General features: G+C 41.3%; 1 protein-coding gene across 1 annotated transcript in view; it reads right to left on the bottom strand.

Moving 5' to 3' along the window:
- Positions 1–3,041: 3,041 nt before the first annotated feature.
- Positions 3,042–13,314, bottom strand: part of EFCAB6 (EF-hand calcium binding domain 6) — a gene marked incomplete at its 5' end in the record, with an annotated part of 71,704 nt that continues 61,431 nt past the window's right edge. Inside the window, 5 exon segments of the mRNA XM_009695955.1 lie at positions 3,042–3,164; positions 5,581–5,730; positions 8,219–8,388; positions 9,207–9,402; positions 11,276–11,494. Coding sequence (XP_009694257.1) covers positions 3,042–3,164; positions 5,581–5,730; positions 8,219–8,388; positions 9,207–9,402; positions 11,276–11,494 — 858 coding nt within the window.

Below are 13,314 nucleotides of genomic sequence, written 5' to 3'. Positions count from 1 at the left end.
TGCCTCTGAGGTGTTGTGCTCCTTGCCTCCTGCCCAAAGCGGTGGCCCAGCGGGTCGAGGGCAGCGCGGCGGCGGCAGCCAGGCCGGTGTCCCCACGCTACTGCTCCGGGGCTGACAGAGCAAACGGCAATCCTGCCGGAGCAGACTCGGGATTGCTGTCCTCCACTTGGAGATGAAATTTCTGAGCTTTGCATTGACGTTTTTATTTTCATAACCGCCTCGGTGTTGCTGCAGCATTTACATACGGCAGCGGGGGACCACTACCCTGGCGCTCAATCCCACTGACATTATCCACCTCATGGTGGAAACACAGGAGATCTCTGCCAGCCCTGCCTGGCTGGGTGGTTGACCCTTGATTAGGGGGTACGGCTGCGGAAAAATAAAGCCCTCTTCTATTACAAAGTTTATCCATCCAGCAGTTTGCAGTTTTCATATGAAAAATTACCTCGGTTATTTCAAAATGCTGGCAGTTGAAATTCAGTTTGGATTTTTGTTTTTTTGAGGTTGGATAAACAGTTGGTAACTGCCATCCCTGCCTTTAAGAACTCACTAAAAAAACCAGCATGATTTGATTTGTTTGTACAGTGAGAAGATTGTTCTTTAATCCCTTTGGAGTTGTTGGATTTGATACTCCTGCCAGTCGAACTAATGAAAAATCCTCTGGCAGGATGTGTCAGGAAACTCAGAGACATCCATCCCCTCGTCGCATCGCCTCTCCTGAAGACAGTGGGTGTCTTGAAAATGGCGGAGCAAGGGGGACAACTTCTGCATCCCTTTGTGAAAGATGGTAGCCGTGCTCTGTGCTAGAAAGCAACACAGGGATGAAAGTCTTATTGTATTTGATATAAAATTAGACCAATTATCAAACAGGAGGTATGACAGATTTGGTGGGGGGAACAAACACCCCCCTTCAAACCCAAACCACACTACCACATAATCACTTAAGTAGTTTATTTTTTTCTCCTTGGTTAGATGAGTACAGTGAAATCCACTATTTTAAAAATAAATAATGTAATACTTGTGTTATAATCTTAGGTATTCCAAACACCAATTAATTCTTTAATTAATATGAATGATTAATTCAGTATATAAACTGTATTAAATAATAACATAAATTAAATATAGGTGTGTTGCACCTGACTGGGGAGGAGGAAAGAAGTTGCCGTTAAGGAATAGAGCAGTTTGAGGCTTCACATCAGTTACAAGGATAAAATTAAGCAGAAATAGTCTAATTAGATGTTAAGTGGGGCTAAACTGAACCCCTCTCGGGCTCAGCTGGGTTGCTGAAGCAGGGTCTGAGATGCCTGCTGCCACTGGAGACATCCCTGTGGGGCCGGCCGGTGTTAACACAGGACCAGCCGGGTGGCCAGGTGGGAAGAGCTGACTCGGGCCTGTGTTCAGGCAACTGAACCAGGACCAGCTCTTTTAGTCCTTTGCTGATGTATGTACCTGTATTCTTAAACCCACTGTTTTCTGTGAATGGGACTGGGAATTTTTGTATTTAGTCCTGAAATAAGAGTAGTTTCAGTCTCTTCTGTTAATCATGTGTCTAAGCAGCAATTTCAGGGACTTACAGATAGCCATCAGTTTTGGAAAAAGTCTAGCAAGCGTTTTTTTATGTTACTATTTCAAATATATCCAATACCAAATGTCTTTATTTTATAGTAGAGTACAAATTGCACAAATCTTAGAAGCTAAAAGAGACACAATGCAAAACATCCAACCTGAAACCTCCCCAATGCTTTTCACTCAAAAATCTTCAAAATATTTCCTGAAAAGCTCCAAATGCAAAGAAACATTTTCTCAGGGAAAAAAAAATACATTAAAGTGTTCTGCACTGGGAATCTTTATGATTCATCACAATGGTTCACACATTCACTAGAAACTACAAGAAAAACAAGATTACGTTCCTCTACCTTTTCCCATTCCAAAGACTTCCCTTGGGATGTATGTGTGTGTGTACATGCATGTGTGTTTGTACACCCAAAACTTGCTCTCTTTTTTTTGTTTTATTAATTTTTGTTGACTTACCTTTATATGTTGCTTGGAAAAAGAAAGATACCAGATCAGCTCAGGTGCTGAGGACAGGGCTCTTCGGTGTACCCATGAAAACTATTCAGGAACCAGACAGTGAAATATTTATCTAACGATCCTTCAGAGCAGGTGAGTGTTTAATTGTTGATATAATCCCAGGAAGCAGGCTCTGACGATTGTATTATCCTTTAATTATCATAAGAGTTCAACAGTCAAACAATTATCTTCTAATTTCCTCACCAAGATCTAAGTACCTCACAAGATAATCAAACGGAATTTTTCTAGAACTGGGAAATCTAACTAGAGGCTTTGTTTGCAATTTACTGTATAAATATATATATAGTATCCAGCTAACACTGGGAATATTTCTCTGCAGTTAAGAAGCCAATGCTTATAGGTAAAGTAATTTCTTTTCTAAACTGTGCTGAAGGATGTAGAACAGTTCTAACAGAGAAAGGTGTGGTGTCCGCACACAGCTAGCATCTGCTCAGATTTCAACGGCCAGTCCATAGTAAGGTGTCCGCGACAATACACATATGGCACTACAAGTAGAGGAAAAAGATGCACCGAGACATAGGATAGGTTTTTTTGAATAATGAAGGCTAATGTATTAAGTTAATACATTTGGAAAATGACAATTGAGGAAATTCAATAGTTTGTCTTGTAAACCTTTTTACTGAAGTTAAGGGTATGTCATTAATAAAATGCATAAAATTAAAAAAAGAATTTCCTTAAATGAATTGCTTTTGGAGATGTCTTAGAAAGCATTATTTTGACAATGTTAATTGTTGTCTTTTTCTTTTTTGATAAGTGGATTATGCAAAATTAATTCCCTCACTATGTAGATTTAATCCACAATACAGGACCACTGTCAGGATTTTAAAGTATTTTGAGTTTTCTAATGAGTAGACACAAAAAAGCCATACTCAATTAATTTATTAGTTTGAAATTAAAAATTATAATTCAGTCATTGTCTTTATCTACAGTGTCCTGCATTTGACCAAATCCTACTGAACAAATGCCCAGAGAAAATCATTATAGGATATTTTTGAAGACAAAGTTTTAGCATAGTATTCCAAAATGTTGAATAACTGCTCTTCAGTTAGGTCCATGCTGTACTCATGAAGAACCTACGAAAGCCACAGACAACTTTAAAATTTATTCCAGTGCTTCGAGTGAGCAAGAAGTAAAAACATTAGTTTATCTTGCTAAAATTTCTTTACAAAATAACTTGATGATTCAGCTCCACTCTGTCTTAGGTTTCTCAGAATATTAGACACTCAAACCTTCCTTTATTTTCTCTTACTCCTCCCATGCCAATACTGGTCCCCTGGGACGCACATCTGAAAACCGGCATACGCAGGGGTTTTGCCCACTAGCCCGACTAGCACTTGCCTGAGGGAGCACTGGGAAATGGATAGCACCCATGTGCATACAAGCTAATTTACAAAAAGTACGTTTAAAAGGCTTTCATTACTATCTGGAGATGAGATGAAGAGGTGGAATATCTTCCTTTCTATCCTCCTTGGGTCATCTGCAGCCTTTGCATCCAGAGAAAGAGAAGGAATAATCCAGTCACTGAAAATGTGCAAACCCCTATGTATATCATCATGCCCATGATGCACTCGGTGCTTTTAATTTCCATGGGACAAATGCTCAGCCTGTAAGCGTGCCTTCCTCACGCTTCAGGGAGAACCCAACTTGAATGGGATGCATCTGGTTCACCTGATGCTAAAAGCCAGGTTAGATACCTGCACCTTTCAACTATTTCACCTGGTGTGTTTTTCAGCACTTCAGCAGTTTTAAATGTTCTCAATGCCCTGACATGAAAGAAAATAATGTATTAATTTCTGATGACTACTTCTGGTTTTAGATGCACTTGGGAATTTAAACCCTGAAAGTGACCAGCAACATGGTGTCTGCTACGCCGGTTGTCATTAGTTTTCTGGCAAACTCAGATTAATCTGCCCCTTTCTCTCTCAACAGCTCAGCGTCAGAAATCGCTAATGACCCCTTGCAGATAGTACAGCCATAAATAGCAGTGTTACTGAAGTTAGCAGAGAGCTAATTTCCCTGTTTCAGTAAATTAAGTTACCTAGGAGATAAAGGGATCTGTACCTCCACAAATCACTTGGTATCTTGTCAAACAGCAGATTAACACCTTTGTAGTAGGAGTTTGGAATCGGGGATTGCTTCTTGATCTAGATCTACGAAGAGTTAGTTTTTTGGTTGTGGGTTCTGGGTTGTTTGTTTTTTTTTTTGCTTAACTTATATCACATTAGGAAGCTTGATTTGAAAGTTATTGACATTGCTTTAACTATAAATGGTAATCATATGTCCTAGAGGAACATGACAAATTAAAATCAAATGCAAAGGAGTCTGATCTTCACTCCTCCTCCCCTGAGCGTGGTCTGCTGAGGCAGTGCCCAAGCAGTCAGAAAGCTGCCGTGATAGACAGGGAGCCTCAGGCATGAAGTTGATATGGCCGCATTGATAGATCTTGCTCCTCAGCCTTTGCAGAGGTGCAGGCAGGGACTCAGGTTTCAGCTATGTGGCGGTGCCAGAACATGTCACGTTGCCACCAGTCCAAAAAAAGATTTAAAAGAGAATTTCTGTGACTGGTACAATTGAACAGGTTTATATCTACCAGACCACAAGCCGGCTTCCTGCTGCTCCAGGGGAAGGGGAGCGTCAGAAGCACACTTTTGTCTTGCTTATTGCAGCCAAGCATTTGCTTACTGCGACTGAGCATCCCGTCTGTTAGTTGATCAGTTTTTTGAAGCAGTAGCGATATCAAGGGGTGCCCTAATGCATGCAGCGTTAAACGGGTTCAGTGCCCCACTCTATTTTTTTTCTTGCAATTGAATAGTAGATATTCAGAATTACTCCAGAACAGATAGTGATTATTATTCCTAGTTTAAAAAAAGCCAAAGATTTTGAAACCAGTAAAGCTAAGCAAAACCCAAACTCCCCATGGATCTAAATGAAGAATCACTGATACCCAGAATACACAGGTGTGTATTTGCTGTTTGAGGAGATACAAGATACCTAAATATTTGCTGAGGATACAGACCTCTTGCTTAGTACCCAATTATGCTGCATATAGAAGAGGAAAGAGAGAAACCAGAAGCAGAGTCTCTCAAATGGGGATTACTTGAGCCCATTCCACGTTTAGAAGGGACCCCCCCAGTTGGAGGGTCACAGGATCCTGCAGCTGTAGCAGTGCCTGTAGGGAGACCTACCAGAAGGTACGCTTCTATTGCCTCCCCATGTGTTTATGAAAGATATGCGTTTAAACTTTGTATAGGGACTAAGGTTTTTCTCTGTTTTATCTATTCAGGACCCCACCAAGACCTCGGACCTCAAGAAACTAATCGCAGGTGGAGAAAGATTACCATGAGGAACGGTCAGAGCTCAAGTTGCAGAGAGGAGGCAGGAGGAGTTTATACGCTCTAGTTCAGTATCATTTCTCAGAAAACTTTCAATCAGGAAGCTTAGACTAGACAACTGTCATTTTCCGACTATTATTTACTAAATGCAACTTACTTGTCTGAAATCTGCAATATTTAACAGTCCAGTACGACTTTCATCATAGGATTTAAAAGTTTCTTTCACTGGTCTCCAGCAGTGCAGGATCTGGGGCTGAATTCTCAACATTGCACTGAAGAACGAGGTGGTTTGTGGTCCAGGACTCAGCTAACAAAGTTGGATGAGAAAGACTCGCATTTACTAACAGCATCATCAACACAACTGGGCAGAACCACACTGCAGAATGAAAAGATGTTGGACTGTAATACTGCCTTAATCTGTGACTGGCTGCTGAATACTTGTTTACAAATTATTGCAAGATACTGTTTACACAAGAGTATTTTAACCTCTAACATTTAGATATTCTTGGGAAGTGCAGATGGTATATTTACTTAATCACTGTCAAAACCCTAACTTTTTATTATTTGAAACTGATTCTGAAGTCAGTGTTACTCCTGCTGAGATCTCAGTGTTTTCACATGTATTATGCTTGCCTTGTTTCAACTCCCTCTTTCAGTCATTTTTAATTCTTTGCAGTGTTCATTTTTCAGAGTGAAATTTTTTGCTTAAAACTGACAATGCATAAGCCAACTGTGGGAGCAGTACAGTATTTAAGAAAAAGCGAAACCCTACTGTACACTTTTCCCAGTACACAAAATACCTTGGTTTTGAACCTTTCTGCGGTTCCACAGCTAGACCATAGGGTTAATTTTCCTTGGGATGCGTTGTGGGCTGTTGTTTTAGCCTGGCTAAACTTGTGACATCGGTGTACCGTGAACACGTGTGAACTGCAGAACTATTCATTAAGGCAAAATTAATTCCACTTGTACAAAGCTTTAACACTGGACTGATGAGTAAGGAACTTTTCCCAAAGTCAGCAAGCCCCAATCCACCTGCAGGTTCTGGATCTGCTCTATTACCTTTTGTTAAAAAAAAAAATACATCTCCATCTCAGCTTCCCCCTGCACTCTCCTGGTACTTATTATTGTAATTGGGTGCCAATCACACATGTCGCTGGAGTCTCCACAAGCATCTCCTTGTGAAGGAAATGCACAGTTGACTTTACACGTCTGCTCTGTGGACACAGAGGCCATGCTGCACCTACACGTGTTGTAAGAAGCCTGGGGGGCAGCTCCACCACCTTTCTGTGCTCTTGGGGTATCCCTCCGACAGACTGTGTAGTTGAGGAATGAGTGGGTAGAGGAATAATGAATGCAGTTTCCAACCCAACGTACTGAGGACCCTTGTGGGCTGAAAGGAGAGAAAGAGCACTTTGCAGTGACTGCAGCTTGGGTTATTTTCATTGCTCAGAGCCTGGATGCTTCCGTGAAGCCCTAGGCCATTGATTCTCTCAGGCTTTTGAGAAAGAGAAGGAATTGTGCCTGGCACCAAACGAAAAGAGGTTTATTTGGGTTTTTTATGATTCTTTTTGATGTGTATCTGTACACTTATTAGGTAGAACGGACCGAGCAATCTATGAGGAAATTTCACGCTGAATATTGCCTTATATAAAGGTGCTCAGAACATGGACTGAGACCTTCGTTACTTTTTCTGAATAGAATAAATAAAATAAAAATTATTTGAGACAACTGCATAGGGACTTAAAAATTACTGCTTTATCCGCTCCAGAATACTGGGATGGAATTTTACAGTATCAAGTTTGTGTATAAAGGAAGATAATGTGTAAGATAATGAAGTTCTCTGATGCAAAACTTAATAGTTTTACCTTACTCTCCCTACTGATAGTGAATACTTGATAATTCCTAATGATACTCTCTTCATACCTTGGTAGCAATCTGTTCATTCCACATCTGAAAACAGTTCGGTAATGTAATTTCTCTATAAAATGCTGCTACTAACCATATCTAAACTAATTAGGCACAGTCAGAAACAGCCTAAAAATGTAGCAGGCTCGCTGAATGAGCAGATTTGGAATTTGGCACTGTTCCTACTACATAACTTGATTGGGATGCTATTACTGATGCTTTCCTTTCTGGGCCACGAGAGCCAGATTTCTGTCTCTCTTCTGATCTTTTCTGCCCTAGAGCGGTACTGTGGGCAGAGGGGAACAGCCTCTGTGTAGCTGTTTTGCTGGTACGCTTTTGCCTCTTCATCGCAGCTTGGGGAGCTGTAATGTGTGGCAGGGAGAGCTGCAAAGGCATGACATGTGCTGACCAGTCCTGGCTACTGGGTGTTTTTAGTGACCATTAACCGCAGTTCAAGTGAGAGCTTCCTCTGGGCTTTTCTTACAGTGCAGAGCGTGGAGCAGAGGCACAGCTTGCTGACAACTCGGGACCATCCTAAGACACATCCCATGCACTTTTTATTTCTAGCTTGATTTTTATTTAGTTCAACAGGAGCTCTTAAACCGTCAGCTCCCATGTCTTCTATTTGGAATTATTATGCAAATTTTAGCCAATTTGGCCAATTTACCATATAACCTGGATACACAGAGCAGGATCCCAAGGAGTTAAATCCTCCAACTGAAGGAGATAGATACCAAACGAATACTTGGCAATTAGTATCATGGGGTTAAATAAGAGAAAGGAAAGTCCCTGCATAAAGTGACTACAGAATCAGGCCCTGAAATATGCAGTCAGTATGACAGAAACTGAAAAAAAACTGTTGTTTTGATTTTTATAAGCTTTGTACCTACTGGCTTTTGTGGTTTCTGTATAATGACCCTCTGTAGCAGTGAGCTTTCCGGTGGTTTTAACAAGAAGATACAACTCTGAAGGAAGTCATAGTATGCAAATCTTCCATTTTTCTTGAAATCATATTTTGTTGTTATTTGCTTAATTTCCCCTTCACTTAAATCCAAATCTGCTATATCTGAAATGCAAAGAAAGAATATTCATATTGTCATTCTTAAAAATAGCCAATCGTTGTCCTGTATTCACAAGTTTTACCAGGGATATGCCTATGGATCATCAGTTTCAGTGACTGCTGCGTGTGTTATGCAGATCTTATTATATGCAGGTATATGCGTATGCCTATACTTATGGGGTGGCAGTTCACATTTTACAGGGTTTCAGAGGACTGGTAACATCTCACTGATTTTAAATGCACAAGAAGTACTCCTTGGTATTAACTGAGATAAAAGATCTGTTAAGGTAACATGTTCTTACAGTCAGGACTTTACATTTGATTATATAGGTGCAGACTGTGTTATCAGACGTGCAAACGTCCTAACACAGGCACAGAAAATCTTCTCTCTAGAAGACAACACAGCAGAAGAGCAGCGTAGCCCAGCTCTTCTAGGAGTAAAACACAGGGTCCTTTCAAATCAGCAGGCATTCAGGTATCGAGACCAGTGCAACCAGAAGCACACACCAGCTTACAAGGAAAAGACTGGTGAATCGATTTACTGAAATATCCCCAGGCACAGAAAGGGTAGTGTATTGGGAAGGTGATGAGAAGCTTGTACACATATCATAAGTACCCACAAGCCAAGCCATGCACTCCTTTTTCAAGGAGTAGCTAATTCTGAGTAGGACTGTGAATGTATTACACTCAAGGCTATTCTGCTCTGCAATAGCTGGGTGGTACCTGGAGCAATCACGCAGTGGATGCCACTTACTAGAGGCCAGATGTTCCTCTAGCTGGGACACCGGAAACAGAACACATCTGAGAATGAATAAAGCACTTTTCAGATGGTAACAAACCTAGGAAGTCTGACACTGGGATTTCTCCTAGCTTGCTGACATCCTTCTCTTTGCACACTTTCAGTATGCCTCTCCAGGAATGTTGGATGTTCTTTCTTACCTTATTTTCTATTGTTTCGCAGTTAAGGACAGGTGCAGAACTAGTTTTTGTCTGAGAACGACTGGATGCTGGTATCTAAAAGCAAGAGACAATGCTATTTTTTTTCAATTGAGTTTTACTGGTTGTGTAGACAAACTACCAGATGACAAATCCAGTTTCTGGTCTTCCAGACTTGAGACTAATGTACCATTTGAGCCACTTCTAAGTCTGATTTAAATTTGGTCTGCAAAACTGTAGGTAAAAATGTGAGAACACTCTTAGTGTCATAACGACACTATTCATTTAATGGGCCTTGACTATTTTTTCTTAATTTGGCTTAATCTGTAAATCATTTATAGTTTCTCCAAACTGTTTCTTAATAAACAACTGATACCGTATTCAGAAGAAGCTATATAGTACCACCTTAGACCAAACAAAGCAGTGCAAAGTCACTGAATTATGAAATAACATCTCTTTGATTTGTTAGCGGGAGGACTCGGTTCTGCAGTGGTCCTACACAGAGCCACAGAAGGAGTAACGTGAGAGGATCCTGGTGCTCAGTGTCTTTTTGATTGCTGCCTCAGCAATCCAGGTGAACTGGAAGCAAGGCCTCAGCCTACCACCGTACAATACATGCACAAGCAGTATTTATGCTTCTAGATCCAATGTATAATCTTGTATTTAGTGAGACTTCCCAGTGCTCCCTTGAGGGTCTCACTGGTGCAGACTTGCTGAGGCCTCACACACGTTTCCATACAATGAACACTGCAGGAACATTTGTCCTGACTGGTGTTTGGGCTGGCTGGGGTCTTTCCAACAGCCATAAGTTTGGGAGACTTAAGTTCCCTTCCTATTGTCTTATACTATCCAACCCAGCATTCACAGACAGTAACAAGGAATTTTCTGTTGCTTTCTCTGGGGACTGGCTCAAAGCATGAAGGATGCATGTAGCTAATTGTCTGGGCTTTTCAAGAAAGAACCTATAGTTAATGCAATAATTGAGCTAGCAATGGGCCAATGTTTAGATTTACCAGCCTTGACAAGTTGTTTGCATCTTTAATTTGCTCAATCTGTTATTTCTTTCTCAGCAGCTAAACATCTCCGTGTAGAAGTAGTCAGAAAATCCAAGCATGTTCCAGGCACTGAATAATTCTGAATATTTTATTTTTCTGTTGTAGGTTTGGTTGTAGCTAAAGAACAAGGAATAAGTAGGTGCAGCTCCACACGGGGGATATTTAATTTTTCTGCCTGTAATGATTTCCCCACCTTTCTGTGAATTCTGGCATAGGGTAAGAGGCCAGCATGGCAGTGGATAGGACCAAAGTCCATTATTGACATGAAGTATAGGCATGGATGCAAAAATGAAGTAAAACTACTGCATTCCTAATCCACTTCTCTTCCCTCGCTCAGCTCACTGGCCTTCATAGCAAGTCTATCAGTTAGACTACCAGGCATTAACAGCTGGAATTTGGCATCCACCAGAAAGCAGGCAAGATCACCAGAATGTTTTAGGACAGGCCAGCAAACATGTACTGGAAAACTGCAATTGCCAATCCTGCCAGGCTTTGGCAGATGACCACAGACAAGCCGTCTGTATTTTTTTATGCTGCTTTTGCAGCTATTGGGCCTTTATAATTTGGGCCGTTTCCTTTTTCAGAAATCTGATTGTGCTTAAGCACAGAAATTTTATTTGCCATAGAGCTCTGATGTATATGTCTATAGTAACAGCAGGGAATGTTATTGGTATAAATCAACATATATCCTTTGACTTTAGTGGAGTTACTATCTGGCCCAATTTTTGTCATTGTAAGACAGTTTTGCAAATTACCTCATTTGCTTATTGACAGGTAGTTGTGTCTGATTTCATGGGCAATCAACAGGAATACCTTCATTGAGTTCCACAGGTATTATTTTCAGCCTATGCACTGAAATGAAAAATCCAGAAAATTCATAAAACAATCACACTTACGCTCTTTTGCCCTACTAGAGAAGATGATGTCTTGAGATGTTCAGGCTGAGAAGACACGTGTGGGTCCTGCACGGCATGGCTAGCTGGCTTGGTAGAACTAGTTGCTCTGGGAGTGCTTGATGGCATTCTTAGAAGTTCTGAGCTGAACTTCTTCAAAAAGTCCTGATACTTCAACCGTCTACCAGTGCTGACATCCACTGCGTTCCAAAGATTTTCAAACTAGTGAAGAAGCAAAAGATGACTTTTGTAAATGTTAGTTTTACAACAACAGAATCCCCTTATGTACTAAGGCTATGACAAAATATATCAAAAAGAAAGGGAGAGGATGCCTTGGAATAGAAGGAATCCTAGGGCCCATCTTATTAAAAAAAAAAATCACAGCTTCTCTGCAGAAGCCTGCACGAGGCTGGGAGAACAATGAAAAAAGGATTTCTGCAGGACATTTTTTAATTGAATTGGGCCCTTAGTGTGCTGTTTAAACCACTAAACCCTGTGATTAGACACAGTGATTGAGCTGCAGTATAGAAGAATAACGCTTTAACATGAGATGTAAATCAAATACATGGTGCACCTGTATCCTGGCTAAGTACCACTGAGGCAAATTTCTCATGCTATCAGGTGCACCTAAGTTATACCACCATCTCAGGAGGCCGTTAAGGTTCCTCAGTTATTGTATTTGCATCAACAAATTATTTTGCCCTGAGGGCAAAAATGAATCAGCACAAAAGAACATAGCAGGAAACCTTTACAGCCTTTAGAATCACATATAGTTACAACATCAAATTATACCTCTACAGTAAAGCTAGCCTACAGAAGACCTGGAGGCAGCTGCCGATACCCTTTCTTCTGCTGCCCATGGAGGTCTGTGTGGCTGCTTGCCCCGACACAGGGCAGGTAGCCCACCCTCTGGGCTATCTATGGAATCGTAAGGATCAGGCTGGGCAGATTTCCCACTGAACAGCGCTTTATTCAGTAAGTAGCTGCACTGAATTAAATGGGACTACTCATGATATAAGCTACTAATCAAAGCAAGGATTATCACAGCCTGCCCTTAAATGAGCTGCACTCATTTTGCAAGTGTTTCAAAAGTCATCAGTATGCCTTTTTAGGGTCTTCATTATTGATTTTTAATATAAATCTAATTGGAAACCTCAGATTGCTTTTGATTTGATCTTTTTCGGCAGAGACTTAAACCCTAAAGGAAACTAGTCACCTCTTTGATGCATGTGCCAAGTTGCAGTCAAACTTCAAAGGGCAAAGGATACATTTTGAATTTCCTTTCAACTTTCCCCCATTGGCCTGGCTGCTACCACATTATGAATTACAAACAATTCTATTTTGCGCTTGTGATTATACTTCACACTTCATACAAGGATCTCGAAGTGTATTGCAAACTTCAATTAAATAGAATAATACCCTGATGAACTGGGTTAGCTATAGTTAGAAACTATTTCAACACCCAATGAAGTTTAGCCATTTGGAGGATTGCAGATAGTTCAAGCAAGTCAAGGGAGTTCAAGCAGAGAGAAGAAAAGTGCCTGCGATAAAAAAGGGGGATGTCAGTTGGTAAGATACTAATCAACACCTTGCTTGCAGCGTGTTTACCATCCTTAGCTTTTTATGAAAAGGGTCACAGAATCACAGAATTGATTTGGTTGGAAGAGACCTCTGGGATCATCGAGTTCAACCTTTGTCCCAACACCGCCACATCAACTAGACCGTGGCACTAAGTGCGACATCCAGGGACGGTGCCTCCACCCCCTCCCTGGGCAGCCCATCCCAATGCCTAACGACCCTTTCTGTGAAGAAATGCCTCCTCATTTCTAGCCTGAACTTCCCCTGGCGCAGCTTAAGACTATGCCCTCTTGTCCTGTCACAAGTTGCCTGGGAGAAGAGGCCAACCCCCACCTCACTACACCCTCCTTTCAGGTCATTGTAGAGAGCGATCAGGTCTCCCCTCAGCCTCCTCTTCTCCAGACCACCCCCCCCCAGCTCCCTCAGCCGCTCCCCATCAGACTTGTGCTCCAGACCCTTCACCA

The sequence above is a fragment of the Cariama cristata genome, unplaced genomic scaffold, assembly GCF_000690535.1.
Source record: "Cariama cristata isolate BGI_N322 unplaced genomic scaffold, ASM69053v1 scaffold7872, whole genome shotgun sequence".
Lineage (NCBI taxonomy): Eukaryota > Metazoa > Chordata > Aves > Cariamiformes > Cariamidae > Cariama > Cariama cristata.
Note: the sequence above shows the minus strand (reverse complement) of the source record. Positions and strands in the feature narration are given on the sequence as shown.